General features: G+C 49.0%; 1 protein-coding gene across 6 annotated transcripts in view; it reads left to right on the plus strand.

Annotated features, from left to right (window-relative positions):
* The first annotated feature begins 358 nt into the window (after positions 1 to 358).
* The window catches only part of RGS3 (regulator of G protein signaling 3), a 127,837-nt gene continuing 102,892 nt past the window's right edge, over positions 359 to 25,303 (plus strand). The window contains exons 1-6 of one of the 6 annotated variants that reach the window (XM_089913640.1): positions 359 to 631; positions 819 to 999; positions 14,911 to 14,961; positions 17,618 to 17,676; positions 18,729 to 18,823; positions 19,795 to 19,863. In XM_089913640.1, the coding sequence (XP_089769766.1) occupies positions 530 to 631; positions 819 to 999; positions 14,911 to 14,961; positions 17,618 to 17,676; positions 18,729 to 18,823; positions 19,795 to 19,863 (557 nt within the window). In that variant the 5' untranslated portion in view covers positions 359 to 529. Of the gene's footprint in view, positions 632 to 818; positions 1,000 to 1,056; positions 2,661 to 14,910; positions 14,962 to 17,617; positions 17,677 to 18,728; positions 18,824 to 19,794; positions 19,864 to 25,303 lie in introns of those variants that run through there. The other 5 variants (XM_089913636.1, XM_089913637.1, XM_089913638.1 and 2 more) reach the window with 5 other exon arrangements.

The raw sequence follows: 25,303 nt of genomic DNA on the forward strand, positions 1-25,303 counted from the left end.
GTATGTGTAGTTTGTTTATGTATGTGTGAAGTGTGTGTGAGTGTTAGAGGGATACTGAGGCCCGTGACCAGGGGAGCTAGAGTGTTCAGGGCATGTCAGAAAGCCAGGTGTGGTCCTCAAACTCCCTTGTCTTTTTGGAGAAAGCAGGGCCATAAACCTCAGCCCTTTCTGGATGTCTGCTATAGACAGTAGTGTGGGTTAATGGGGCCAGTGTCTCCTGCAGTGCCACTGCCCAGGCTCCCACTCACTTCTGTCCTCCCCCTCCTGAGAAACGAGTGACCTGCCCCTTTAAGAGCAGGAAGCTTCTAGTGCTCTACTAAGTAAAGGGGCCTTAATGGTGGTGGTGAGGGCGGTGAAGGTGGTGCCACCACTAGAGTCAGATCACTATCAGAGTGGCACTGGGGTCCCCAACTTATGGGGCAGGAGGAGTCAGGAGGGAACCTGCAAGGCAGCAGGACCTTTGTCCCGAGTAGGGGTGAAGTGCCAAGTGTGGGCCTCAGTCTTTTCTCCCCCAGGCCACATACAGATAATGCAAGTCTACCCAGCTCTCCTGCTGGCTTCTACCCTCCTGAATGTGTATCTGCCGGTTGCTCACAGCTTCCTGAGTCCAAGGCGGTCTCCCTTAGTGCAGGTGCTACAGTGGTCCCTGAGCTGTGAAGGGGCCACTGTCACCTTGGGCACATCAATTTTCCCTTTGTGGGCCTCCCTTTGCTCAGACTCCTGAACATCATCCTTTCTAATTCCTACTGGGGTGGACCCCCCTTTCAGGGGGCATCCTCAGGCCATGCCTAACTCATGCTCCCATCTTGGTCCCGCAGGTCTACAGCACTTTCAGCCTCCGTGTCCTGTCTGAATCCTGTGGCTTGAGCCTGAGGTTGCCTGTTTTCCTTGGCTGGATGGAGTGGCAGAGCCGGGATACTTCCCCGCCCAGAAAGGATGCCTGGACTCAGATTTCCCCAGCCAGGAGAAGGATCAGGCCCGCTCAAGTCCAGGGTGCAGGTAAGTCTGTCTGTCACTGGGCTGGGGCCAAGGGAGCAGGCTTGCCCCTGCTAAGGGCAGTGCTCAAGGAGTTGGGGTGGGGGAAGTGCAGAGCAGGGCTTCACAATGCGCCAGGATTTGAACAACCCACTGGCCTTTATGTGACTCATTTGCACTTGACCACTACTTTGTTGATTTCTGGGCTCCTTTTCCGGGTTCTGTTCCCCTCTGGTGGCCAGCTGGCCCTGTGGCATCTAGTTTCCTTACCTGCCTCAAGAAGGCAGGTCTGCTCCCTCCACCTGCCATTGGCCATGGGGCAGGAGTGGAGGCCAAGGAAGAACAGGAGGAGGATGGCCTCTGGGGCAGACCAGGCCTGGGTCCAAATTCCAGCCCTGCCCACCTTGGAAAAGTCACCTGCCCTCTCTGTGTGAGATTTACCAGGTTTATCCCTGGTAAATTGGGGCTAATACTTCTTAGGGTTACTGTGAAGATTAAATGAGAAGATGTGTGTAAATTGCCCAGCTCAGCCACTGGCACCTGGTACTCCATACATATAACTTTTCTCCCCACTTTCTTTCTTGCATCCCCCAACCTTGTCTTGAGTGGATCACTGAGCCACAGATATCCATTTGGCAACTGCCGACACTTCCCATTCTTAGATTTACATAAGACCAGCAGCTTTCCCCGGCAGCAACAGAGAGTTGCAGAGCAGATGTCTTTGAAACTGCTCCCAGGAGGCATCCCATGAATGTTTGCCGACAAAGCAGCGCAGGGGCTGACCTTCCTTCCAGCTCTGCTTCCTCGCAACGAGCTCTGGAGATTGAAAGTGCCTGCCCCCTCCACATACTATACTGTGCATTTCTGTCCCTCAGGTGCTGGGGGCCTGTGCTCCTGTCTCATGGCACCAGGCTGCCCATGGGGGGCCATGAGGCTGGCTGGAGGAAGCTGCTCTGGTCTGGACCTGTGCCAGGCTGCTGTCATCCAAGAGAAGGCTCAAGAGAGAGATGGAGGGGCCAGGGTCAGGGAAGGGCCCTGCAGCTGGTGGGGGGTGGAGGTCCAAGGGTGGAGAACGTTTTCCCAAACCCCACCGCTTTGGGCCAGGAGGGTGCTCCCCTGCCCTTGCTTGGGTCTGGTGAGTACAGGTCTGAGCTTCAAAGCATGTTGCAAACCTAGCTAACTGCTGGCCTGGGGCAGCTGGGCGAGCAGGCCAAGCCCGCCGAGTGGGCGCGCCAGGGGCCGCGGGCCTGGTATGGGGCTGGCACCTGCATCCCAGAGCGGCCCCCGGGCCCCGAGCCTCGGTGGGGGCCGCCCATCCTGCCGGCTCCACGGGGAGGACCGCCGTCCCGGCAGCAGATGGGCCGCGGGCGCCTCCTCCCCTCGGCCGGTGGCGGCTCGGTCAGGTGGAAATCTCCGCATTCAAACCGGCGCGGGCCAATCAGGGCCTGGCGCGCCCGCAGGTTCAAACGCGCGCTGAAGCCGGCCTCCCGCGCCCGCCGCCGAGACACTGGCGCGGGGGCGGTGAACCTGCTGCCTCGGTTACTGGGAGCAACACAGACGCCTCGAGTTACAGGCACCCCGGCCCGGCGGGAGCGGGGCCATTGCCATGGAGCGCTCCCTGCACCGCGTCTCCCTCGGGAGCCGGCGCGCCCACCCGGGCTTGTCCTTCTACCTCACCACTTTTGGTAAGTGCCCGCGGCGGCTGCCGCCAGGGACTGCTTCACCCTGCCCGCAGCGCCCAGAGAGGGCAACCCCCTCGTGGTGGCAGGTGAGGCAGGGAGCAGCCATCCTTCTGTTTGGGGACATCTGCCTCCCGTGGTCGCGCAGGAGGGGCTCAGGGCACAGGCTCAGGCCGCTCAAGCCGCCGGGCCCCACCTGCTGCCTGGCCACTGGTGCCGAGTGCAGTTGGTTGTGCCTCACTTGGCTGGAACAGTCGTGCCCCAGTTAATCTTTCAGGGATGGAGCTTGCCACCACTGAGCTTCCCATTAACAAGCAGCTCAGGGTTAAGTCAAGGTCTTGTTACTACATCTCCAGACCTCCTCAGTCTCTCTTCCCTTTGGCTCAGGGACAGGACAGGTGCTGGGTCAGCCCCAATGGCCTTGGCTTCCTGTGGGCTCACCTTGGAGCGGCTGCGGCGCCACGGCTCCGGTGGATGCCTGACCTGCAGCAGAGATGGGAGAATTCTCCCCTCCAGGAGCTACTGCGCTCTCAGCAGGGTCCCAGGACTGCCCTGGGGGCTTGAGGCGGAAAGAATTGGGCAGTAGGCTCCTGCTTCCAAGCCCCTAGATAGCAGGAGTGGGTTCCCCCAAATAACAGCTGGGCAGCAGCTGCCCCAATGGTCTGGGCAAACCTGGGCTTCCAAGTCCCCACAGTAAGATAAATAGCCGTGTCCTAGGATACAGCTCTTCCTAGCCCTTGTTTCCTCACTGGTTCTGCAACTCTCTGTGGGCAGGGAGTTATGTCTCCTCTCTGAAGACTTGAGATCCCGAGAGGAAGGTCTCCCAGTGAGCCAGCTGCAGAGTTGGCACCTGAGCTCAAGCCTTCTGAGATGACGTGTACAGCACATTAAAAAAAACCTTTTATACAATTTTCCTTATGAAAGTTGGGGCAGTTACTGCAACATAAGTGGACTTTGCCCACATGTCAAAGACAGAGCACCTAAGGACTTGTGCCCTCCTTGGGGTCCGGCTCTCCTACTCTCGGGCTTACCTCTATCAGCACGCTTGGCTCTTCACAACCTGCCTTCTTCTCTAGGGGCAGAGGGAGTAACGGAAAAGCAGTGGCTTGGCCCCTAGAAATGGCCTGTGGTCTGGCATCCTGGAATTCACAGGTCCAGTTGGTAGAAGGTAACAAGAGTAATTAACTCAACACCGTTTGTTGCATGTTTATCACGTGCCATGCCGTGTGCCAAGTGCTTTCCCTGCATCATCTCATTTAATTCTCCCAACCGGTGGAGGCAATTCCTGTTATCCCCACGAGGATGTGGGATTCTACCAGATAGGGGAGGTTCCCGGGATGCTCTGAGCTGGTGGTACTGGAGTGGTCAGGAAAGAGTGGCGGAGAGCTGTGAGGCCTTGTTACCTTAGCCGTGTCCTGATTAAAAAGTAAAAAACGTTTCACTGTTTTTTCTCCTTATTATCACGGTAGGATGTATTCATTGTTGAAAACTTAGTGAAAAGAAGAAAGCGAAAATCACCTGTAATCTGACTCCCCAGAGGAGGCCATTGTTAACATGGTTTATATCCTTCCAGACTTATTTCTCTGTGTGTGTGTGTGTTTGTGTGTGTGTGTGTGTATTTGTGTGTGCCTAATTTTAACAAAATTGAGATTCTGCTGTATGTACAGCTTTGTAACCCATTTCTTTTTCTTACTGGTATGATGTGACTATTTCCTTGTATCAGCCCCTATTCTTGTACTGAGTTAATCTCCCTGCCAGATCTGGGAAGTTGGGGAGGGTCCAACCCAGCAGGGAGTGGATGACCTGCCCAGCCACGGCCTCAGGGCTGCGTTGGGTGGGTATCAGGGTGTGATGTGACCTGAGTGTGCACCGGGGCGGGCAGGAACCTGGTGGGGTGGGGAGCCTCCCGCTCCACGTATGCAGCCTCCTCTCAAATCTCTCCGTGGACTGACACTGGAAGAGTTCTCTCCTGCTTCCTTCATTAGCTCTGTTTCCTTGACAAATGCCGTCCCTCTTCCAGGCTGCTGATTTCTTTGTACACTGAGTGATCTTTGCTTGTCTGCTTGGGAATGAAGAGTTTTACCAGTGGTTTTCAAACGTGGCCAGTTATCAGAAGCACCTGGAGATCCCAGAGATCCTGGTTTAATAGGTCTGGGGTACAGTCAAAGAATCTGTAATTTTAAGAAGCCACAGAAGTATTTTGTGGATGAGCCAGGTTTGGAAGCTATGGATTCAGAGTCAGTTGGCTATCAAGTATTCAGTTTTTGGCTATCAACTATTCAGTTTGATAGCCAACTTGGACTCCCTTAAAATGAAGGTCTTTGCTAAGTTTTCCTCAGTTCACTGGCTTTTCCCCAGCATGGCAGGTAGCCCCTGGCCTTCAGCAGTGGGCTTTGCCCTGTGGAACCAGAGGAAGCTGCTGCTTAACTGGTAGTTCCCTGAGCACAAATAGGTAAAGGGAGCTAAATTTCCAGCATCTCTGGAACTAAAAAGAAACAAAATTGTTTTGACCAGAATTTTTTTCAGGGAGAATACTGTATGGAATATGTCGTGATTTATGTATTTGTGTGTGTGTGTGTGTGTGTATGTGTGTATGTTTGTGTGCATGAGTATAGTTCCTTGTCCCCCAATAAGGGGCACCTTCAAGTAACGTTAGTTGGCCATACATTATGTTGCCTTCTGAGGAGGTGGCCTGGCTTCAAGGGAGGGGGTTAAGTAAACTAGAGCTCGAACCCAGCTACTCCAGAGGGATTTTATATTTATGAGAAATGGTATAATTTGAAGAAGCCATTACAGGTGCACATAAGTTTTTTTTTCCTTCAGGATTATATATTTTAATTTTATTAGTGTGTTTGTTAACTTAAAAAATAGCTTTTTTGGGGCTTCCCTGGTGGCGCAGTGGTTGGGAGTCCACCTGCCGATGCAGGGGACGCAGGTTCGTGCCCCCGTCCGGGAAGACCCCACATGCCGCGGAGCGGCTGGGCCCGTGAGTCATGGCCGCTGAGCCTGCGCGTCCGGAGCCTGTGCTCCGCAACGGGAGAGGCCACAGCAGTGAGAGGCCTGCGTACCGCAAAAAAAAAAAAAAAAAAAAAAAAAAAAGCTTTTTTGAGATATAATTCGCATACATACAATTCACTCATTTAAATTATACAATTAAATGGTTTTTAGTACATTCACAGAGTTGTGTAACCATTACCACAGTCAATTTTAGACCATTTTTATCACTTCAAAAAGAAACACTATACCCTTTAGTTTATTACCCCCAATTCCCAATCCCCTCTGTCCCCTAACTCTAAGCAATCACTAATTTACTTTCTGTCCTTATATACTTGCTTATTCTGGACATTCCATATAAATGGAATCCTGTAATAGGTGGCCTTTTGTGACTGGCTTCTTTCAGTTAGCATAATGTTTACAAAGTTCATCCATAGTGTAGCATATATCAGTATTTCATTCAGTTTTACAGCTGAGTAATATGCTATTGTATGGATATACCACATTTTGTTTATTAATTCATTGATGGACATCTGCATTGTTTCTGTCTTTTGGCTATTATGAATATTGCTCTGCTATGAACACTGATACGCAAGTTTTTGTGTGGACAAATGTTTTCAGTTCTCTTGGGTATACACCTAGGAATGGAATTGCTAGGTCAAATGGTAACTCTATGTTTAACTATTTCAGAAACTACGAAACTCTTTTCCAGACTGGTTGCACCATTTTGCATTTCTGTCAGCAAGGCATGAGGGTCTTGCTTTCTCCACAACCTCACCAACACTTGCTATTATCTGACTTTTTTTTTTTTTTTTTTTTTTTTGGTACGTGGGCCTCTCACTGTTGTGGCCTCTCCCGTTGTGGAGCACAGGCTCCGGACGCGCAGGCTCAGCGGCCATGGCTCACGGGCCCAGCCACTCTGCGGCATGTGGGATCTTCCCAGACAAGGGCACGAATCCGTGTGCCCTGCATCGGCAGGCGGACTCTCAACCACTGCGCCACCGGGGAAGCCCCAGAAGCCTCATGTTTGATATGTAAATTGTTTTTTTCTTTATCATTCAGTTCAAAATGTTTTCTAATTTTCGAGTAATTTCTGCTTGAATCCATGGGTTATTTGGAATTATATTTTTAAATTTCCAAATACTGGGGTTTTTAGTAGTTTTTTTGTTCCTTATTTTATGTTTATGCAGAGAACGTACTCTGCATTCATTCAGTCCTTTGATGGCTCAGCTTTTATAAATGTTCTGTGTGTACTTGAAAAGATCTGAAGTAGGTGGGTGTAGTGTTCTTTGCATATGTCAGGTTTAGGTGAAGTTTACTACTTATGCTGTTCTTATATTCTATATCCTTGCTGATTTCCTCCGCCCCCCCCATCAGTTACTGAGAGAAGTGTGTTAAAATTCCTACTATGATTATAAATTTATCTATTTCTCATTATAGTTCTGTCACTTTTTTCCTTTATATATTTTGAAGCAATATTAAGAACATACAAATTTAGAATCATTATCTTTCTGATGAGTTGAAACTCTTATTATTCTGGTCTTTTTTTATTGTTATGAAGTCTTCTCTTCATTTCTAGTGGAGACAGAGTCCACTTTTCCTGAGATTGACATAGATACCCAGCCTTCTTTTGGTTAATAATTGCTTGGCATATCTTTTTCCACCCTATTTCTTTCAATCTTTCTGTTTCTTTACATTTTAGGTGTGCTGTGTCTGTTACAAACGGCAGACACAGACTTGTTACTTTTTTTCTTCTTAATGCAGACCTGGGATGATATCTTCTTTAAAAAGGTCTTTATTTGTTTCTGTCAGGTGCTGGAGGTCACTAGCATCTGGGATAATCTTAATTCAATGTTAGGGACTCAGATTGAGGTGAGCTGCAGTCCCTTGAGGAACTGTGTCTGACCATGGTTTACTCTGTTCCTAAGGAGCAACCTTTTGGGGCTCCAACCCAAAATGTAGGGGTGCAGAAGGACCCCACTTCTTGGCAGGCCCTGGTCTCCAACTCCTGTTCCTCCAGCCCCAAGAGGCAGACAGAAACTCTGCTCAGGCTATCAGACTTTGTTACCTCTGGAATTTGTAAATACCCGCAGGAGAAAATTAGCCCAGAAAAACAGTAAACTTAATTGCATGGACCTCCATCCCCCCAGATCCTGCTTCGTAGTTCCTCTCTATCTTGTTACATCTCCAAGAAGCTGCTTTTAAATATTTTGTCTAGCTTTTCTAGATTTCCTCAGTGAGTCTGTCATCCCAGGAATAGAAGTCCCCTATATATGTTTTCTAATTTTTCTGACTTGTTTTTTTTCTTTTTCTCCTTTCCTCCCTTCCTATTGTCATTTCAGTGGGAATGCCTTCTATTTGCCAGGTACTTCACATATATTAGTTCCCACTTTTACAAGAGCTCCATTAGGGCTGTACTATTATTATTCTTTCCATTGTACAGATGAGAAAACTGAGGATGTAGTGATTAAGGATCATCAGTGGTGGAACCAAGACCCAAACTAGGTCTTAATGATTCCAAAATGCTTTGCTTAGAGATACATGCTTCCTCTCTTGTGTTTTTCGTATTAGATTTGTTTTGCTGGAAAACTTCATTTGATAGAGAAAAAAATAATGAAAATGTAAAACATAACGAAAACAGGGGACTTCCCTGGTGGTCAGTGAGTAAGACTCCATGCACCCAATGCAAGAGACCTGGGTTTGATCCCTGGTTGGGGAACTAGATCCCACATGCGTGCCGCAACTAAGAGTTCACATGCCGCAACTAAGAAGCCCGCATGCCGCAACTAAGAAGTCCGCATGCTGCAACAGATCCCACATGCTGCAACGAAGATTCTGTGTGCCGTAACTAAGACCCGGTGCAGCCAAAATAAATAAATAAATAAATAAATAAATATTTAAAAAGCATAATGAAAATAAATGATTGACTCCATTGTATGGCTCAAAGCTATTAGCAAGCACATAACAGGTGCTAATCATTATATGATAACATACTTAACTTTGGAGAAGCCTGTAATATGAAATGGATAAGGATGCTGAGTAATTTATAAAATGTGATAAAACTGACAATTCTGGAATTAAACTTATATGACTTTATAGATGTAATTAAATTACTATAATAAAACTTAAAGGAGAATTAGAAAAGGCAGGATAATGTGAATTTTCTATATATTATAGTATTGTACACAAATATGTATAAAAGAAAACCATTTGCTCTGTAGGAAAAGCATTTTCTTGAATGTGCTGGGCTGTCCTTGGGTTAATGTGGGACATTTCCAGATTTTGCAGTTTGGTGATAATGAATATGGTTTAAATCTATCAAAATTCTTTATTAAGAAAAGGACGGACCTGGACCTCAAAAACTGGGAGTCTTCTGTATTCTTAGTCATACTATGCTGATTTATCTTAGAACTGTATTTTCTTAACAATTTTTAAAATTGAAAAATTGCTTCAGAATTGAGATCAGATTTATGTCACCCAATTGTGGAGGCAACATGGGTATGTATTAGTTATCTACTGCTTCATAACAGGTGATCCCACTACGTATTGGCTTAAAAAACCAAACATTTTTTATCTCACTGTTTCTGTGAGTCAGGAGTTTGGGGATGGCTTAGCTGGGTGTTTTTGCTGAGGGTCTCTCACGTAGGTTGCAGTCAAGATGTTAGCAGACTTATGCTGGCAGTGCAATCTACTTCTGGCAGGAAAAACAGCTTGGGAAGCCCCATGAATATGAGGTTTCACAGGAAGCAGAGAGTCAAATGAACAGGGTTGAATTGACCCATCATGATTTTTATTCCACCACGGCTGCCCCCCCCTCACTTTTGTTCTGCCAGCACTTACCATCAAAAGCCAGGGCCACTTCTCCAAATGGAACTCAAGGTTCTCCCTCCTCCAAACAAAACACTTGAAATTCTACAGGGCTACATCCTAAGAGCTGTGTGGCTCCAGTTCCCCAGCACCGCTGCCATTTCTCCCTTAGAGGCAGAGAGTGAAATGCATGAACAGGGCATAACCCTCTCTGAGTGGTAGCGGCTGGCCAGGCTCCATGTAGACCCAACCTCCTTTGTATGTTTGTCCTGTTATCATCCTCCTTCCTGTGGCTTTTAACACATGACAGCTCTTAAATGGGGAATTGTTTTTGGGGCGAATTGAGTTTGGGGATGACTGCTGCTCCGTGCTAGCCAGCCAAGTCCCTCATAAATGTAGTCTCCGCACACCTCTGGGTGGTGTGAGCTCCTTCTAGGACACATTCCTGCTGACCCCTGTGTTCAGCAGTGGTGTGCAGCCCTCATTTTCTTGCTTCATTTTCTGAGTAGGTCTCTTCCTGACTGTGTCCTGAGAGTTGGAGCTCATCTTCCTGTGGCCCTCTATTTAGGAAGGTCTGGCGGATTAAATTTCTTTAGCTGGCTTCTATAACGTTTTTCCCATGGTGTCCAGTGAGTCCGAAACCCCCAAGTCCTGTACCCAGGAGAACATGGGTTCGTTGCTTTCTCTGCACTTTCTGAAGCTCACTGTCATCTGGTGTTTTTCCTGCCGTATGGGGCTCGTCTGTTCTCCCTTTACCTCTGGGCCCCCGCTCCCTGGTGACCTCCTGCAGCCTCTCTGGGCACCTGTCACCACCACCCTTTGCAGACAGAGTCGGTGCCCAACTGTAGCCCCATGGGAACTGGGGATGTGCCCTCTCCAGGGCTCCCGAACACCTGGTGAGGATGACTTCAGGCCCTCTAGCCTGAACTTCCTGCATATTCTCAGGCCACACCCTGAGCCTAGGGAGAAAGTAGGGATATTGACAAGACCACAGATTTGGGGGGCTTGATTAGCTGGTACCTAGACCAGCTGAAGCCCCCAGAGATTCAACCTGACTTCCCCACCTCCTGGTGGTTCATTTCTCTAGACCTGAAGACATTTCTTGGAGCCCGCCCTCTCTTGGGCTTCCTCTTGGCTTCTCAAGCAAAGGGCAAACCTTCTCCTGTGTCTGATGGCTCTCTCTGCTCCTGGACCCCAGGGTTGCATTGGCAGATGCCATGGTGCATAGTTAGAGGGCTGTGAGTGTTCTGGAAAACCAGTTCAGTGCACAGGAAAGGTTTGGGCAGAGTTCTGGTCTCTAGTTCTGGCTCAGTCTATCCTGGTCTCTCTGGGCCCAGGGCAAGTCACCTTTCATCTCTGGGCAGGACTGTTCTGGCTACCACGTGAGGAGGTTGGGCAAGGTGACTTCAGGAGTCTTAGACATTCGATGGAATGGACTAAGGGGGAGGACAGAGGGGACAGTCATGGCCAAGGGAAGGGTTCTCATTCTTCATCTTGCTGTCCCTCATCGGTGAGCCTGAGAATGGGCTGGGGTAGGGTGTGTACTGCCCTGGGGACTTGGAGCTTGGTCCGCTGGGTTTGGTTTCTCTGCTGTTACAGGGTGTAGGCGGGGCCTGGAAGAGGAGCTGCATGGAGCTGTGCAGACTCATCTGATTTCGGAGTCAGTCTTCACCCCAGGCCCATCCTCTGCTCCAGCTCCACCCTTGACCTTGCTCACGCCCCTGTCCTAGCCACTGGGCTCTGAGTTCCCTGAGGGTAGGCGCTGTTCAGATCTGCCCTTCCTCCCTCAGGCGCTCGTGCAGGTGCTTGGCAGATGTTTGTGCAATGGAATTAGTGACCATTTGTGTCGGGAGATTTCTCGGTTCTGATTTCTGGGAAAGGGCCGTTGGAAGGGGATAGGTGTTGGACAACACAGTGGTTCCCACGGCTGTGGAAAGCCAGATGTGTTTGGGCCCGAGTCGGCTTTGCACTGGTAACAGTTTCAGAAAAAATGTGTTAAGTGTAGATGGCTTTGGGCCGATGAGATCCAGTCCATGGCTGCTGGCCCTGTTCATCTGTTTCCAGCCTCCTTCTCCCACCCCACTCTGGATCCGGGCCCAGGTTTTGTAGGAGGTTTCTCAGCTCTAGGGATCCCCAAAGTGGTAATTGCTCAGACCTTGAACTAATAATACCATGGATTCTCCTGGCGCCTTTCATTCAAGGACCTTCTCGCCCTCCAGCATTATCTGATCCCCACAGCTCAGAAAGTGTGATAACCCCTATTATTAGCTCCACCTCACGGCCATTGTGGCTCTGAGAGAGGAGCTGGCTCTGAGAGAGGAGCGTAGTTGGGTCTGGGGCTGGAGCAGACCTCCTGGGCTTCTGAGATCAGTGTCCTGGGCAGGAGAGCGGCAGGGATTTCTGATGGGTGAAGAGCTGGACCAGGGTTTGCTGCAGCCTGAATTGCTTGGGACTGTAGATTAAACACCCCAAAGTATGAGGGGCAAGATCATAGTGGTTGGTGGACTGCTGTAGGGCTATGAGGCGTGGAGTTTCCCTCCTTTCCGTGCTATGCCTGCCCTTCTGCCAGCCAGCAACTAAGCGTGAGCCCCAACCGCCAGTCCAGTTTCATGGGGCATGTCCAGAGATGAACAGTTGGGATGACGAGGGGTGTCTAACTGTGCCATGAGGAATGCTGGAGGGACTTCAGACTTTGGTGTAAAGGAGAGAGCCCAGAGACTGCAGAGTGAGGTCCAGTCAATGAAAGGTACTGAGAGATCACTTTTGGCTCAATAAAGATGAAGCACGGAACAATCAGATCTATCTCAAAAGGGACAGGGCTCTCATTGTGGGAAGCGAGCTCCCCATCACTGGAGGTGACCAAGCAGAGGCAGATAACTTCTAGACAGCGTTGTCATGGATGGAGCAGATGCAGGGCTTTCTGGATGATGTGCTGGTTTGCTGCAGGCTGGGAAGCCCTGCCCTTCCCCTGTGTCCACTGGGTAGATCCAGTTCAGTGGTTTCTTGAAGTTCTAGGAGTCTATTGGATGGAGAGCAGATTTTTCCACGTGTCATTGAGGAGGAGGAGTGTGGTCCTAGCTGTCCTCTATCCATGCTGGAGAGCCACTGGGTGTCTGTGAGGATGACCTGATGTTCTGCTTTTTGCGTTTTTTTTTATACATTTATTTATTTATTTTTGGCCGTGTTGGGTCTTCGTTGCTGCACGTGAGCTTTCTCTGGTTGCGGTGAGCGGGGACTACTCTTCATTGCAGTACGTGGGCTTCTCATTGCAGTGGCTTCTCTTGTTGTGGAGCACCGGCTCTAGGTGCGCGGGCTTCAGTAGTTGTGGCACGTGGGCTCAGTAGTTGTGGCTCGTGGGCTCTAGAGCGCAGGCTCAATAGTTGTGGTGCATGGGCTTGCTCCGCAGCATGTGGAATCTTCCCAGACCAGGGCTCCCACCCCTGTCCCCTGCATCGGCAGGTGGATTCTTAACCACTGTGCCACCAGGGAAGTCCCCCTCTTTCCTTCTTTATTTGTTTCCTCTTTATTTATTTTTTTTAAGTTTTGTTGAAATATAGTTGATTTACAGTGTTGTGTTAATTTCTCCTGTATATATTTTTTCATATTTTTGCATTATGGTTTATCACAGCATACTGAATATAGCTCCCTGTGCTCTACAGTAGGACCTTGTTGTTTATCCATCCTATATATAATCGTTTGCCTCTGCTAATCCCAAACTCCCATTCCTTCCCTCCCCTACCCCTGCTCCCCCTTGGCAACCAGAAGTCTGTTCTCTATGTCTGTGTGTTTCCTCTTTAGTTTATTTTTAATTATAAAAGTACTATAGGTCGTGGATATATTTGTACTGTTAAAACTGCAGTAGTGATAGATTGAGATTCCTCTTGACTTCCCTCCCTCCAATTCAGTCTCTTCCCTAGAGGTGATCACTGGTTTTAATTTGACATCCTTTCAGAACACACACACACACACACAGAAATATATACCATGTGTATTGTTCTGCAATTTGCTTGTTCCACTTAAAAACATGTCTCAATAATGTTCCTATTCCAGGACTTATACTGCTCCCCCATTGTTTATATCAGCCCATAGTATCCCACAACACAGCTATAGTTCGTTCATTTAACCATTTTCATACGGATGGATTTTTCAGGTGTTTCCAATTTTTTCCCATGCTGTGGTGCCAGCCTTTGTGCACACTTGAGTTTTTGTCTATCATAGTTACCTGGAAGTATAATTGCTAGGTTGAATGATAAGGACATTTATATTTAATAGATATTGTCAGAAATTACCCTCCATTTACACTTCCTCCAACGGGGTATGAGGGTATCTGTTTTCCTGCATCTTTACCAACATTTGACATTATCGTCTTTTAGATTATCTGCCAATCAGATTGGGGGAAGGTGGTATTTTATTGTTAATTTGCATGTCTCAGATCTCCATGAAGTTGAGCATCTTTTTGCATGTTTATGGGCCATTTTCTCATCGCTGAATTTCCAATTCAATATCCTTTGCTTGTTTTTCTATTGTGTTGTCTCATAGCTTTGTTTATGATATATTTAATTGTAACAGACATTTAAAAAGTCTTATGGAGTCAGATTTATCTATCTTTTCCCTGTGGCCTCTGCTTTTTTGTGTTTTGCTTAAGAGGGCCACCTCCAAGCTTAGAAACATGTTCAGAGACTCTTCAGTGTGCTCTGATCTAGGGCTCCTCAACCTTTAATGTGCATGCAACTTCCTGGGGATATTGTTAAACTGTAACCCTGAATTTAGGAGGCCTGGGCCAGGGCTGAGATGCTGAATTTTTAACTATCTTCCACATGCTTCTTGTGCTGCTGGTTCTTGGACCTCACTTTGAGTAGCAAGGCTCTAAGCCAAGGTCAGAGGAAGCCTCCTTAGCTTTTCTTTAGGGAGGTCAGGGTTCTGTGGAATGACTGGGGGCAGTAGCATTGACTTCGAAGGATCTCTCTGCCCACAGCTGATCTCTTTCCTTTTGCTTTTCCCCAAACTCATTCATCGTATGTCCTTGTATTGTTATTGCCTTCCCAGAACATAGCTAGCTGTCTGTCACAGCTGGAAAGCTTTGGCCAACCCCCCAGCATGGACTTCTGACTGAGACCCAGGATCCTTAACTCTCCAATCTAGCCTCACTGAGATGTGGATGCAACAACTTTTCTGGCTGTCCAACAGTGAGAGCTCCCCAGCATTGACCTGGGCTGCCTTGTAAAGTAGTCAGCTCCCCATCACCTGGGGGAGTAAGGATGGAAATCAATACCGCTGGAGGTATTGACGTGGTGAGGAGGCTTAACTAGGTGGCTTCTGAGCTCCCTTCCAACCCAGAGACTGTATGAATCTTTGAATCGCTTCACAGGAACAGAAGCACATTCCCGTCAACGTCACTCCATTTTTCACCTGGCAAGGAAATGAGGTGAAGCTGTCTCTCTTGTTGTTTCCTCAGGTCAGCTGAAGCTGTCCATCGATGCCCAGGACGGGGTTCTCCTGCTCCACAGTGAGTATGGCTGTGTGCCGGGCTCACCGGGGAAGATTGGGCTACTTGGCCTCCCGCGTGGAGCCAGGGCCGGGTGGAGGTATTACCATGGCCAAGGCTACTTTTTCACCTTTCTATAGTGTCCTGCTATGTGTCTGTTGAAAACAAGTGTGTATTCACTTGGGACTCCTAGAGACATTTCCCTGGTCCTGCTCCGATGCAGGTGGAGTCCACAGCAGGCTGGAGCTGTCCCTGGGCACCTCAGCATCCTCCTTGGCCCTAGTGGAGGGGGGCCACAGAAGAGCTTCCCTGTCCTTCCTCTCATCTTCCTTCCTTCCTTTCTTCTCTCTTTCTCTTTTTCTCATCCATTCATTCGTTCATTGATGGCAGTGTCACGGCTAAGGTCGCCACCTTTGGAACCAGACTGCTCATGTCTGAATCCCGGCTCTGATACTTTCTTGCCACGTGACCTTAAGCAAGCTTAGTTTCTCATCTGCTGGATGGCAATAAAAGTACCTATCTTATGGGATGTGACAAGGATTAAAGGAGTCAATATTAGTAAAGTGCTTAGGACAGCGCCCAGCATGTGGTAAACCCTATATTAGTATTTGTTAAATAAGATAGAAAACCATAAATTCCAAAAATAGTGATTGAGCATTGGCCCTGTGCCAGGGGCTGGGGACACCAAGGAGAAGCACCTACCTCTGTCTGCGCTGATAGGATGGTAGGAAGCCTTGGCAGAGGGGGCGATGCCCACATTCCATCCTGAAGGAGGACCGAGCCTGAGCCAGGCAGAAGGGAGCAGGAGGGCCAGGCACTTCACGCCGGGGGAGCTGCAGGTGTGAAGGCCTGGGGTCAGAGAGAGCACGATGCCCTTGAGGACTGTCTAACGTGCCCGCGGAGCAGCACAGGAGTGGGTGCAGCGGTGAGCTGGGACCGGGCCATGAAGGTCTGATGTGCCACCCAGAGGATTTTATACTTTACCTGCCATTTATCCATTTGTTTATCCTTCTATCCAGCACACAAATAGTTACTGGGCTTCTTTCGTGGCCGGCTCTTCTGTTTGGCCCAGCAGGCCCTGCCTGTCTCTCCAGCCTCCCTGGCTCTTGCTGTTCAAGGCACCCTCTGCCCCCGTTCTGTCTGGTTTTGTGCCCTCCTCGCCCCCCAATGCATCACGCTTGCTTATGCCCCTGCCTTCGCACCCTCTGTTCCTTGCGTCTGAGCCTGCCTTCTGTTTGAACTCCTTTTGAAGAATAGGTTTCCCTTCCTCTGATTTCGTAAGAAATATGCCTGCCTTAATCTCATTAAGACTCAGGAAGGAAGGCTCATTTTGGCTCATTTTTTCCCCTCCAGGAATCACCCCCTGACCCACCTGCAGGGCTGAGTTTGTTGCTTCCTCCTCTGTGTCCTCATCACAGTCCTGACTACACTGTGTCACCCTGGTGTGTCCAGGATCTGTCTCCTTCAGTAGACGGCGAGTGTAGCGAGGGTGGGGACCATGTCTGCCTCAACTCCATGGCGGGGACAGGCAGACCAAGGGCTTCATCAGGCCTGGATCCCGCCCTCAAGAACCACGCCCACAGGAAGGCCTCACGCAGGAGCAGTTGCTAGGACACCAGGCAGAGGAGACCAGCAGGCGCCTGGGTCCTCCAGCCTTGGCCTTGGGGGGCCCAAGGTGAACTTCCCAAGGACCAGCAGAGGGGGGTTCTTTGCCTGCCAGAGCCTGACTCCAGCTGTGCAAACAGTTTTTGCCAAGTGCATCTTAACCTCCCCCGGTCCATTCGTCCTGCACAGTTTGCTTTGGCTTCACCCGAGTCTTGGGCCCTTCATCACTTTCAGCCTGTTCCCCTCTCTCCTTTGGCTTCCCAGGCCTCACGCCTCAGACTACAGGGGCTCCGTCTGAGCCAAGCCCTAGGGCTCAATGAAAACCGAACCGAAAAGAAAATAGGAAAGAGGCTCAGCTCCTGTTAGGTCCACTGTCTGCTTCCTACAGACCTCAGGCAAACAAGCCACACTTGCTTTCGTGGCCAGACCTGCACCCCGCACCCCAGCCCCCCAATCCCTTGCCTTTATTTTTTCTTGTTTTCTTTAGCAAACCTTTCATGAGCAGTTACCTTGCCAGGCACTCTACTACGCACCTTAGACACATGATCTCTTTTAATCTGCACAACTGCCACGCGAAGTGGGTGCTGCTATCAGCAGCCCATTATTATCACGGGCCCATTGCAAAGTGGCAGATTCAGTCTCCTGGTGAAGCAGCTTGCTCTGGCTCACGTGACTATGTCCTCCAACTTGGCCCTTCCATCCCAGGAGGCAGTCTTGTGCGGTGGAAGGAGCACTGGACTGGGAGTCCAGAGACAGGGATCTAAACCAAGCTCTGTCACTCCCATTGCTCTGTGACTTTGGGCATGTTTCTTACTGTCTTTGGATGCCCCTCATAGCCTCATCTTCGCCATTAAATGAGGGGTTGGACTCCATAAACTTTACATTCCCTTTCAGGGAGTCAGGGAATTGAAAGCATCCTATAATGCCTCGGTGAAGGTGCTGCCTGAGTGTGGGAGATGGTGGGAGTGGGCTAGACCAGAGAGGGGTTAATATCAGTGGTTGGTATGTAGATTAAGAGCCTGGTAACGATCCTTCTCACCCACCCACCCCAACATTTTAATTCTCTGTTTAGTCATAGAAGGCAAAGGCCTGATGAGCAAGGAGCCTGGTGGCTGTGATTCCTACGTGAAGGTACATGATGAGCTGGAGGTGGGGTGGGGCGTGGTGAGGGACCACATCACCGGACTGAGTTCCAAGGTCCCAGCACACCTGTGGGCCTCGGGTCATTCGAGGTGGCAGCTGCGGTTACATCATTTGGTCAGTAGGCGTTTATTAAGCCTAGTGACGAGGCCCTGAGCTGAGATGGACCCCCTTCCCTTAGCCCGGCTTGGTCTCTAGGGCTTCCTGCAAGCTCTGGAATCTTATGGGTGATCTTGTGCATCACCCCATAGGTGAGCACTGTGAGCGTGTGGTTGACGGAAATCCACAGGCAATCCCAAGCCCTCTGGTGAAAAGCAACATCTTCACCCCTCCCTTCCCCAAAACTAGAGGCAGCGTGGCAGTTTGGGTGGTGGGGTAGAGGGAGTGTCTCTGAGGGCTGGAGGATCCGTCTGAAAGGAGCCCTTGCAGTGAAGACAGAGGCCCCATAGGGGCAGGGGGCCTACTTCCAGCCGGAGCCAAAGGCCAGGCGCCTCCCAGAGTGTGGCAGCCGGATGTCAGGTGCAGGCTTTGGTGCGCCGCTCTGCCTTCTTCCCGAAGCCGCCAGGCTGCTCAGAGGCCCCTGTGGGCTGGGACAAGGTCAGCAGCGGGGTGGGAACCTGCGGCGGGGGATGCATGGCACTAGGACGAGAGTGTGGGTGGGGGGCCTTGGCAGAGGCTGGCCTGGAGCCTCCTGGGAAGGGAGCACTCAGCAGCAGCTGGGAACTTAGAAGTGAAGAGGCCTTGTGCTTTGGGGGAACCTCTCTGCTTGGAGGAAGAGCAGAGATGGTCAAGTTGCACCCCATCTCTGCCTGGGCCTGGTGCTGCCTCCTGGGTACCACCCCTGTGAGGCCCTGTCCTGGCATCTGACTGCAGTGCCTCCAGCCCAGGGCTCCTCTTTCTTTCCTGGCGTTTGATTGAGGACTCCACTCTGTCCGCTGCAGAAGCTGATTTGAAGAACACTTGGGATGTGCAGAGTCAGCCACTGGGGTTAGGTGATTACATGGCTCTGAGATCGGCTAACCCTTACTTTTCTCCAATTCAAGATTTCTTTGGTCCCCGAAGATAACCGACGACGCTGTCAGAAGACACAGACCATTCCAGACTGCAGAGACCCAGTCTTCCACGAGCACTTCTTCCTGTAAGAGTCTGGAGCAGCTGGGCCCTCGAGAGCAGAGGGAAGGAGTGTTTATCTGGAAACAGCTCTGTTTGCCAAATCTAGAATCAGATCTAAGCAGAAAAACAGTGACTTCTAAAGGATATCTTTGCTTTCTCATTTACTTGTGTCCTTGCCTCCCTGGCACCTGGCCCAGCAGCAAGGTCCACAGTGATACGGTATCATGTGGCTGGTTCTCATAACTAAAATGTCCAGCCTGAGGCTGGCAGCCCCTGAAAAAAGTAGGCAATTTCCCACTGTGCCTCGGGACAAACTTTCTCCTTTAGCAGAAGGAATTTTCCAAGCTGAGGGATGTTTTGCCTCCCCTCCCGACCGTCCCCAACTTGCTAACCTCTCTGAGTCTTGGCTTCCTTATTTGTAAAATGGGGCTAATGACGTACCAACCTCAGAGAGCGGAGGTGTAAATGAGACAGTATAACACAGAGTGTCAGGTGTTATTGTTATTATTTCTTCCCCTCATCCCTGAACTCTGGGACCAATGGGAAGGTAATGGACATTTTGTATTTTCCTATTAGTGAAAACTAATCATGTTTTGTTATTTTCCTTACTACATAAGCTAATTTTGCTTATTGTAGAAAAATAGAAAATATAGGCAAACAAGAAGAAGAGAGAAAACACTCCAAGTCCTGCCACTCACTGATATGTTCTGTGGTATTTCTTTTCAGATCTTCAAATTTGTGTGGCTGTGTGTTTCCAAAGATGGCATTGTTCTATAGTATTGTGTTGTAACCTCCTTTTCATCCCTAACAATGTAATGTAAACTCTTCCATGAATGTAAATACTCATCTCCCACACTATTTGTGCTGTAGTTTATTTAACCAGCTCCTATGGTTGGTGTTCTGGTTATTTCCATAATTTGCCATGATGCTGGACTCCGTGGGTCTGGACTGGAGCTCGGCCCTGCTAACACACTGACTGTCTGGTTTGCTTTGCAGTCCTGTCCAAGAGGAAGACGAACAGAAGCGCCTTCTGGTCACAGTGTGGAACAGGGCAGGTGTCTCCAGGTGAGGGGAACTGCTGAGCTGGAGGGGAGATCCTGCTCTGGGCTCATGGGTGGCAGCCAGGTAGCCAGCATACAGAAGGGGCTCAGTTAGTGCTTGTTGGATAAATGAATGGGGGTGGCTAAGTTTGAGAGGCTGCCGCTGCCCTGAGTCCCCGTCACTCCAGGCGATGCCAAGGATCATGTTACCAATGTGCATTTGCTGAGCCCTTGGTATCAACAAGATGCTGTGTTGGCCACTGGGATGCCAACCAGCCTACATGTGGCTTCTGCTCTCAAGGCACCTACTTTCAGAAGAGGACACCAGGCTCTGCATGGAGGCAAATTACAGTCACAATACGCACAGGCTCAGTTCCACAGGAGCAGAAGCTGCATGAAAAAATGGGTCCATTTCTCTCTTAGTCACCACTGTACCCAGTGCCTAGCACGTAGATGTTTGGTGATTATTGGCTGAAGGAATAAAGGAACAAAATGAGTAATAGGACAGTAAGTGTGGGAAGAAGGAGAGTTCATCATGGGCTGAGGCGATCGAGGAAGGCTTCATTGCAAAAAGTGGGACTTTGAACTTGGGGCAGAGCTCAAGAATAAGACAAGGAGAGTAGTCTGGAAAGGGCATTGCAGGCAGGAGCGCAGCACGAGCAAAGGCAAAGAGGCAGGAACACGTGCGGGGGGCTCAGGCTGCCATGAGGAGGCCAGTTTAGGAGGTGCAGAGTTTTGTGTAGGAGAAACCTAACAGGTTTCAGGCAGCCCAGGACGCAGGAGGCGGATGTGGTCGTTAGTAATGGCGGCCAGTACAGAGCAAGGGAAGAGTGCTGGGTGGTGAGGGTGAGAATCAGCTGCTAAGGGAAGGGAATGGAAGTGGGTGAGAGCACTTGACTGCATGGCCTGCTGTGAGCAGCAGGGCCTCATTCAGCTGGTGCAGCCCGAGGAATCTGGGAGACTCTGTGGCCAGTAACATTTGTCCAATAATCGTAGAACAGAATGGTGACCGGAAAAGGGCCTAGGTGAATGAAAATCAGCTCAACTCACCAGCTTAGACCCAGAAAATATTTCTGGGCTCAGTGCTTTTTGGTACCCTAAATTTGATAGTTAGTGTGCTTTTAAAATTGAGCCTTCCTCAGCTTTCATAATGAAAGATTTGTCTTTCAACAGAGTATCATTTACTGATACTTTATCGTTTACTGATATCGTAAACAAGAGCAATCGTTTACTGGGTGTTGACCACAAGCCAGGGTTTAACAGTGCATTATCTCATTTAGTTCTTAAGGCAACTCTAAGGGAAGTGTGTTTTTGTCTTAAGTTTTCAGAAAAGGAAACTGAAGCTAAGGAAGGGAGTTACTCGCCTAAGTTCGCATGGCCAGGGAACAGTAGGGGCAAGATGGGAACCCAGGTATTTAGACCCTAGAGTCTTCAGTCTCAACCAGTAGCGTACAGAGGGCAGGGCAGGAGTGGAGAGGGATCTGCAAACTCATTGGTGTTGCTGGAGGGTCAATTACAAAGTAGGGACTGACTGGAGGTAAGATGAAGAGGCTGTCATGAACCACATCGGATCATTCTGTAGGGTTTCTTTGGAGTGTGAATTTTCTCAGAAGGGCCAGTAGTTCTCAGTCCTGGCTATGCATCAGAATCACCTGGGATGCTGGTGAGGAACATAGGTTCCCAGGTAACACATCAGATTGATTAAGTCCAGATTTTCACGGGCAGGGCCTAGGAATCTGCACTTACCCAAGCTCTCAGGGTGAATCTCATGCAGCCAGCTTGGTGTTTGGGAATCTGGTGATGGGGAGATACTGAAGGGTGTTGAGCAGGGGAGTGACAGGTGTGTATTCTAGATCTATCACTCTGGTAGGTCTTTTGGAGGTTGGGGAGGAGCTGGGAGATTCTTGTGGTGACTCTGTGAGAGAGATGATGTAGGGATAGAGAGGAGGGAAACAGACCCAGGATATATTTAGGAGCTTAAACCAATAGTACTTAGCGGTGATCTGGCTGTGAGAGCAGTGGGAGAAGTCAAGGATAACTCCTGGGTAGCTGGTGACGTCTTCAGCTAAGCCAGAGTGTACCGGAGGGGAAGGGGGAGCAACTGTGGATATGGTGAGATGGAGGTGCCTGGAGGGCAGCCAGCTGAGAGCTGTGTAGGAAGGTTGCCTTTGCTGACCTGGAGCTCAGGGGAGAGAGAGGTCTGTGGAGGTGTGGGAGCCGTGCCCGCCAAGGTGGTGGGTGAAATTTTGAGCAGGTGAGACCACCCAGGAAGACAGTAGGTGCCAAGGACGAAGGGTCAGAATCCAGCCTTGAAGGGATGGGCACAGGAAGGGAAAGCCCTGAAGGAGACAGAGGAGGAATGGCGGAGAGACAGAAGGACGCCTGGCGAGCCTTCTGGACGGAGGCAGACACCAAACTGGGAGTCACCGCTCCCTCTGCTGTGACCACTCTCCTGCGAGAGCACAGTGAGCCAGGCGGAGCCTGCTGGAGAAGGGGCAGCAGTGCACTTGGCGGTTTTTGGAAAAGAAAGTGAGGCCAGGGAAAGTGAGTCAGCGCCCAGTGAGGCAGCGTGACAGAGGCAGTGTCTCTGCTTGTTGCCTATTTTGGGAAAGTGAGATTCCTTATTAAACAAAACACAGGCAAACTCGTGGTCACAGTCCCAACCCGAAGCTCAAGAGGGACAGAGCAGGCTCAGGCAGACCTGCTTTCCCAACAGATGGCCCTGCCCAAGGTGCCAGCACCGCAGTGACCGGCTCAGCAGGTGGGAAGCATAGTATTGATCCATCCCTGAATGAGAAGGCCTCTGAGCTGGAGGAGACAGACAGGGCGCTTGCTGTGTGTTGCACACTGTCCTGGGTACTCTGTGCCGAACACTCTCAGATCAAATTGTGCTTCTCCGAAGGACGGACATGCAACCTCACAACATGAAGGACAATTACAGAAGGAAGGAAACAAACATTTATGAACTCTTCTCTGTGCCAAGCACTTTACATACATTATCTCATTTAATCCTCACAGCGACCCTGAGAGGTAGGAATTATTACTGTCTGTCTCTTCAGAGAAGAGAAAACAGATTTACGAAGGCTAAGGAACTTGCCCAAGGTTATATAATACCTCATATTTATTAATCACTTAATGTCCACTAAGTGTGTGGACATTAAGCATATTCCATGCATTTTCTAATTTAATCCTCACAACACTATATAAAGTAGGCATTATTGATGTCTCTCTTTTACAGGCACAGAGAGGTTAAGTAACTTGCCCAAGGTAACACAGCCAGCACGTGGTGAAAACAAGATGCAAATCCAGGTAGCCTGGTGCCAAACCACATTATAGTACACTTGACCAGCTCACCCAGGTGATAAAGGGCTCCAAAGCCACACCCTTTCTGTCAGTACACTTGTGCCTCAGGCCTCAGGCTACCTCTCATAGCATTTATAATGTAGTTTTATATAAATCATCCAGCTGAATATGTGGCAGTTACATTGTTTTTAAAAAATTATTTATTTATTTATTTAGGCTGCGCTGGGTCTTAGCTGTGGCACACGGAATCTTTGTTGCCACGTGTGGGCTCTTCGTTGCAGGATGAGGGATCTTTAGTTGCGGCACGCAGGCTCTTTTAGTTGTGGCATGTGGGCTCTTTTAGTTGCAGCATGCGGGCTTTAGTTGCGCCGTGTGGGATCTAGTTCTCTGACCGGGGATCGAACCCCTGCCCCCTGCATTGGGAGCACAGTCTTAACTACTGGACTGCAGGGAAGTGTCCCGTCAGTTAGGAAATGAAAAGGGAGCATCTGTTTCATGAATTGTCTTGATCCTTCCAGTTATGGCTGTAAATTTGTATTAGAGAAGCAAGATGATCTACAAGGAAGTTCTGGGGGTGCTGGCGGATTTCAGCTCACACGGTGGTTTCAGCTCTTGGTGGGAGCTGAGGAGAACCAGGCCTCAGAGCAGTAGACTTTGGCTTAGCTCCAACTTGCTATGAGACTGTGGATAGGTCCCTTCCCTGCTCTGGGCTTCATTTTCTTCACCTGTAAAATGCAGTGGTCTCAAAGATTTCTTTTGGCTTGCAGGTTCTGTGAGTTTTTAAGAAATTATAGATATTTTCAAACATATGCAAAGTTAGAAAATAGTATGTAATAAACCCTCACATACTCATAGCCCAGCTTCATCAATTATCTATATGGCCAATTTTATTTCATTTATGCCCTCACCCACTTTCCCCTCCTCCAGTGGATTATTTTAAAGCAAATCCCAGACATCATCTCATCTCAGCTATATAAATCTCTAAAAGATGGCTTAAGAAAACAACCACGATGCCATTATCACATTTAAAAATTAGCACTAACTCCTTAATATCACTGATTATGGAACTGAACTACTTAAAAGTTTTGTTTGATGATATGGTAGAAGCCAAACTGAAGCTTCTAGTGTCAATCATAGTGTTTTCAGAACTTGTGGTCAGAGAACAATCTTAGAGAGAATTGTAATGTTATGCACCAAGTTAAAAAACCCCCAAAACACACACAGCATGTGTTTGAAAAACGTAATCTTTTATGCTAATAGTAATTACGTATATGGAGAGGCTGCTTGCTGTGTGTCGCACGCTATCCTGGGTACTCTGTGCTCTTTCCTTTAAACTATTTTATAAAAAACCTCAGTGCCAAGTGCAGTGCCATAAAGTTAGAAAGCTTGTGACCAGAGATGGGGACTGAGCTTAAGGAAAGAAAAAATGATTGGAAAAATATTGTGTGATTTAAGCCATCAAATTAAAAATAAATTGAGATTAAATGGGATAAGTCTGTAACAGAAATAGTTTAAGCCCCTGAGAGAGAGAATTAAAGTGCATTCCCTTAAAATAATGCATTTTCATTTTGTAGCGGGTCTCCTACCCTGTGCTCAAAAGTAAACTGAGCCAAGTACAGCCATCCCTCTGTGTCCATGGGGGATTTGTTCCAGGACCCCCGTGGATACCAAAATCCATGGATGCTCAAGTCCCTTTATATAAAGTGGTATAGTATAGTCGGCCCTCCGTATCCATGGGTTCCGCATCCTTTCATACGGAGGGCTGGCTGTACTATTGCCCTTGAATGTTGCATGAAGCCTTACCTCTGAGCCTTTGTACCAGCTGTTGCCTTTGCCTGAAATGCTCTTCCTTTCCTTCTCTTTGGCTTAACTCTTTAGGCCTTCTTTGAGCATCTCAGTCCTAAACTACCTCTTGCCTCTCTAAGCTTTCAGCATTTGTTGCCTGTACTGTTCATCTCTCAGTCTCACTCTGTCTAGTGACATCCCTTGTATTGCTGTCTTGAACTGGTATTTAAATTCCTGAATGTTTGTCTTGTTTCCTTAATGCTGCAGCTCCTTGCCCAGTGCCTGCCAGCGTGGGCATGATGGGTTCATCCGTTTGTCAAGGCTTCACTGAGCTTAGGGTTTGGCATTCAGAAGTACCCAAGGCTTGGCCCCTGAGA

Source organism: Delphinapterus leucas, chromosome 6 (genome assembly GCF_059928025.1).
Source record: "Delphinapterus leucas isolate spDelLeu-1000000601 "Yukka" chromosome 6, BTC_Dleu_Yukka2, whole genome shotgun sequence".
In the NCBI taxonomy this organism is placed as follows: Eukaryota; Metazoa; Chordata; class Mammalia; order Artiodactyla; family Monodontidae; genus Delphinapterus; species Delphinapterus leucas.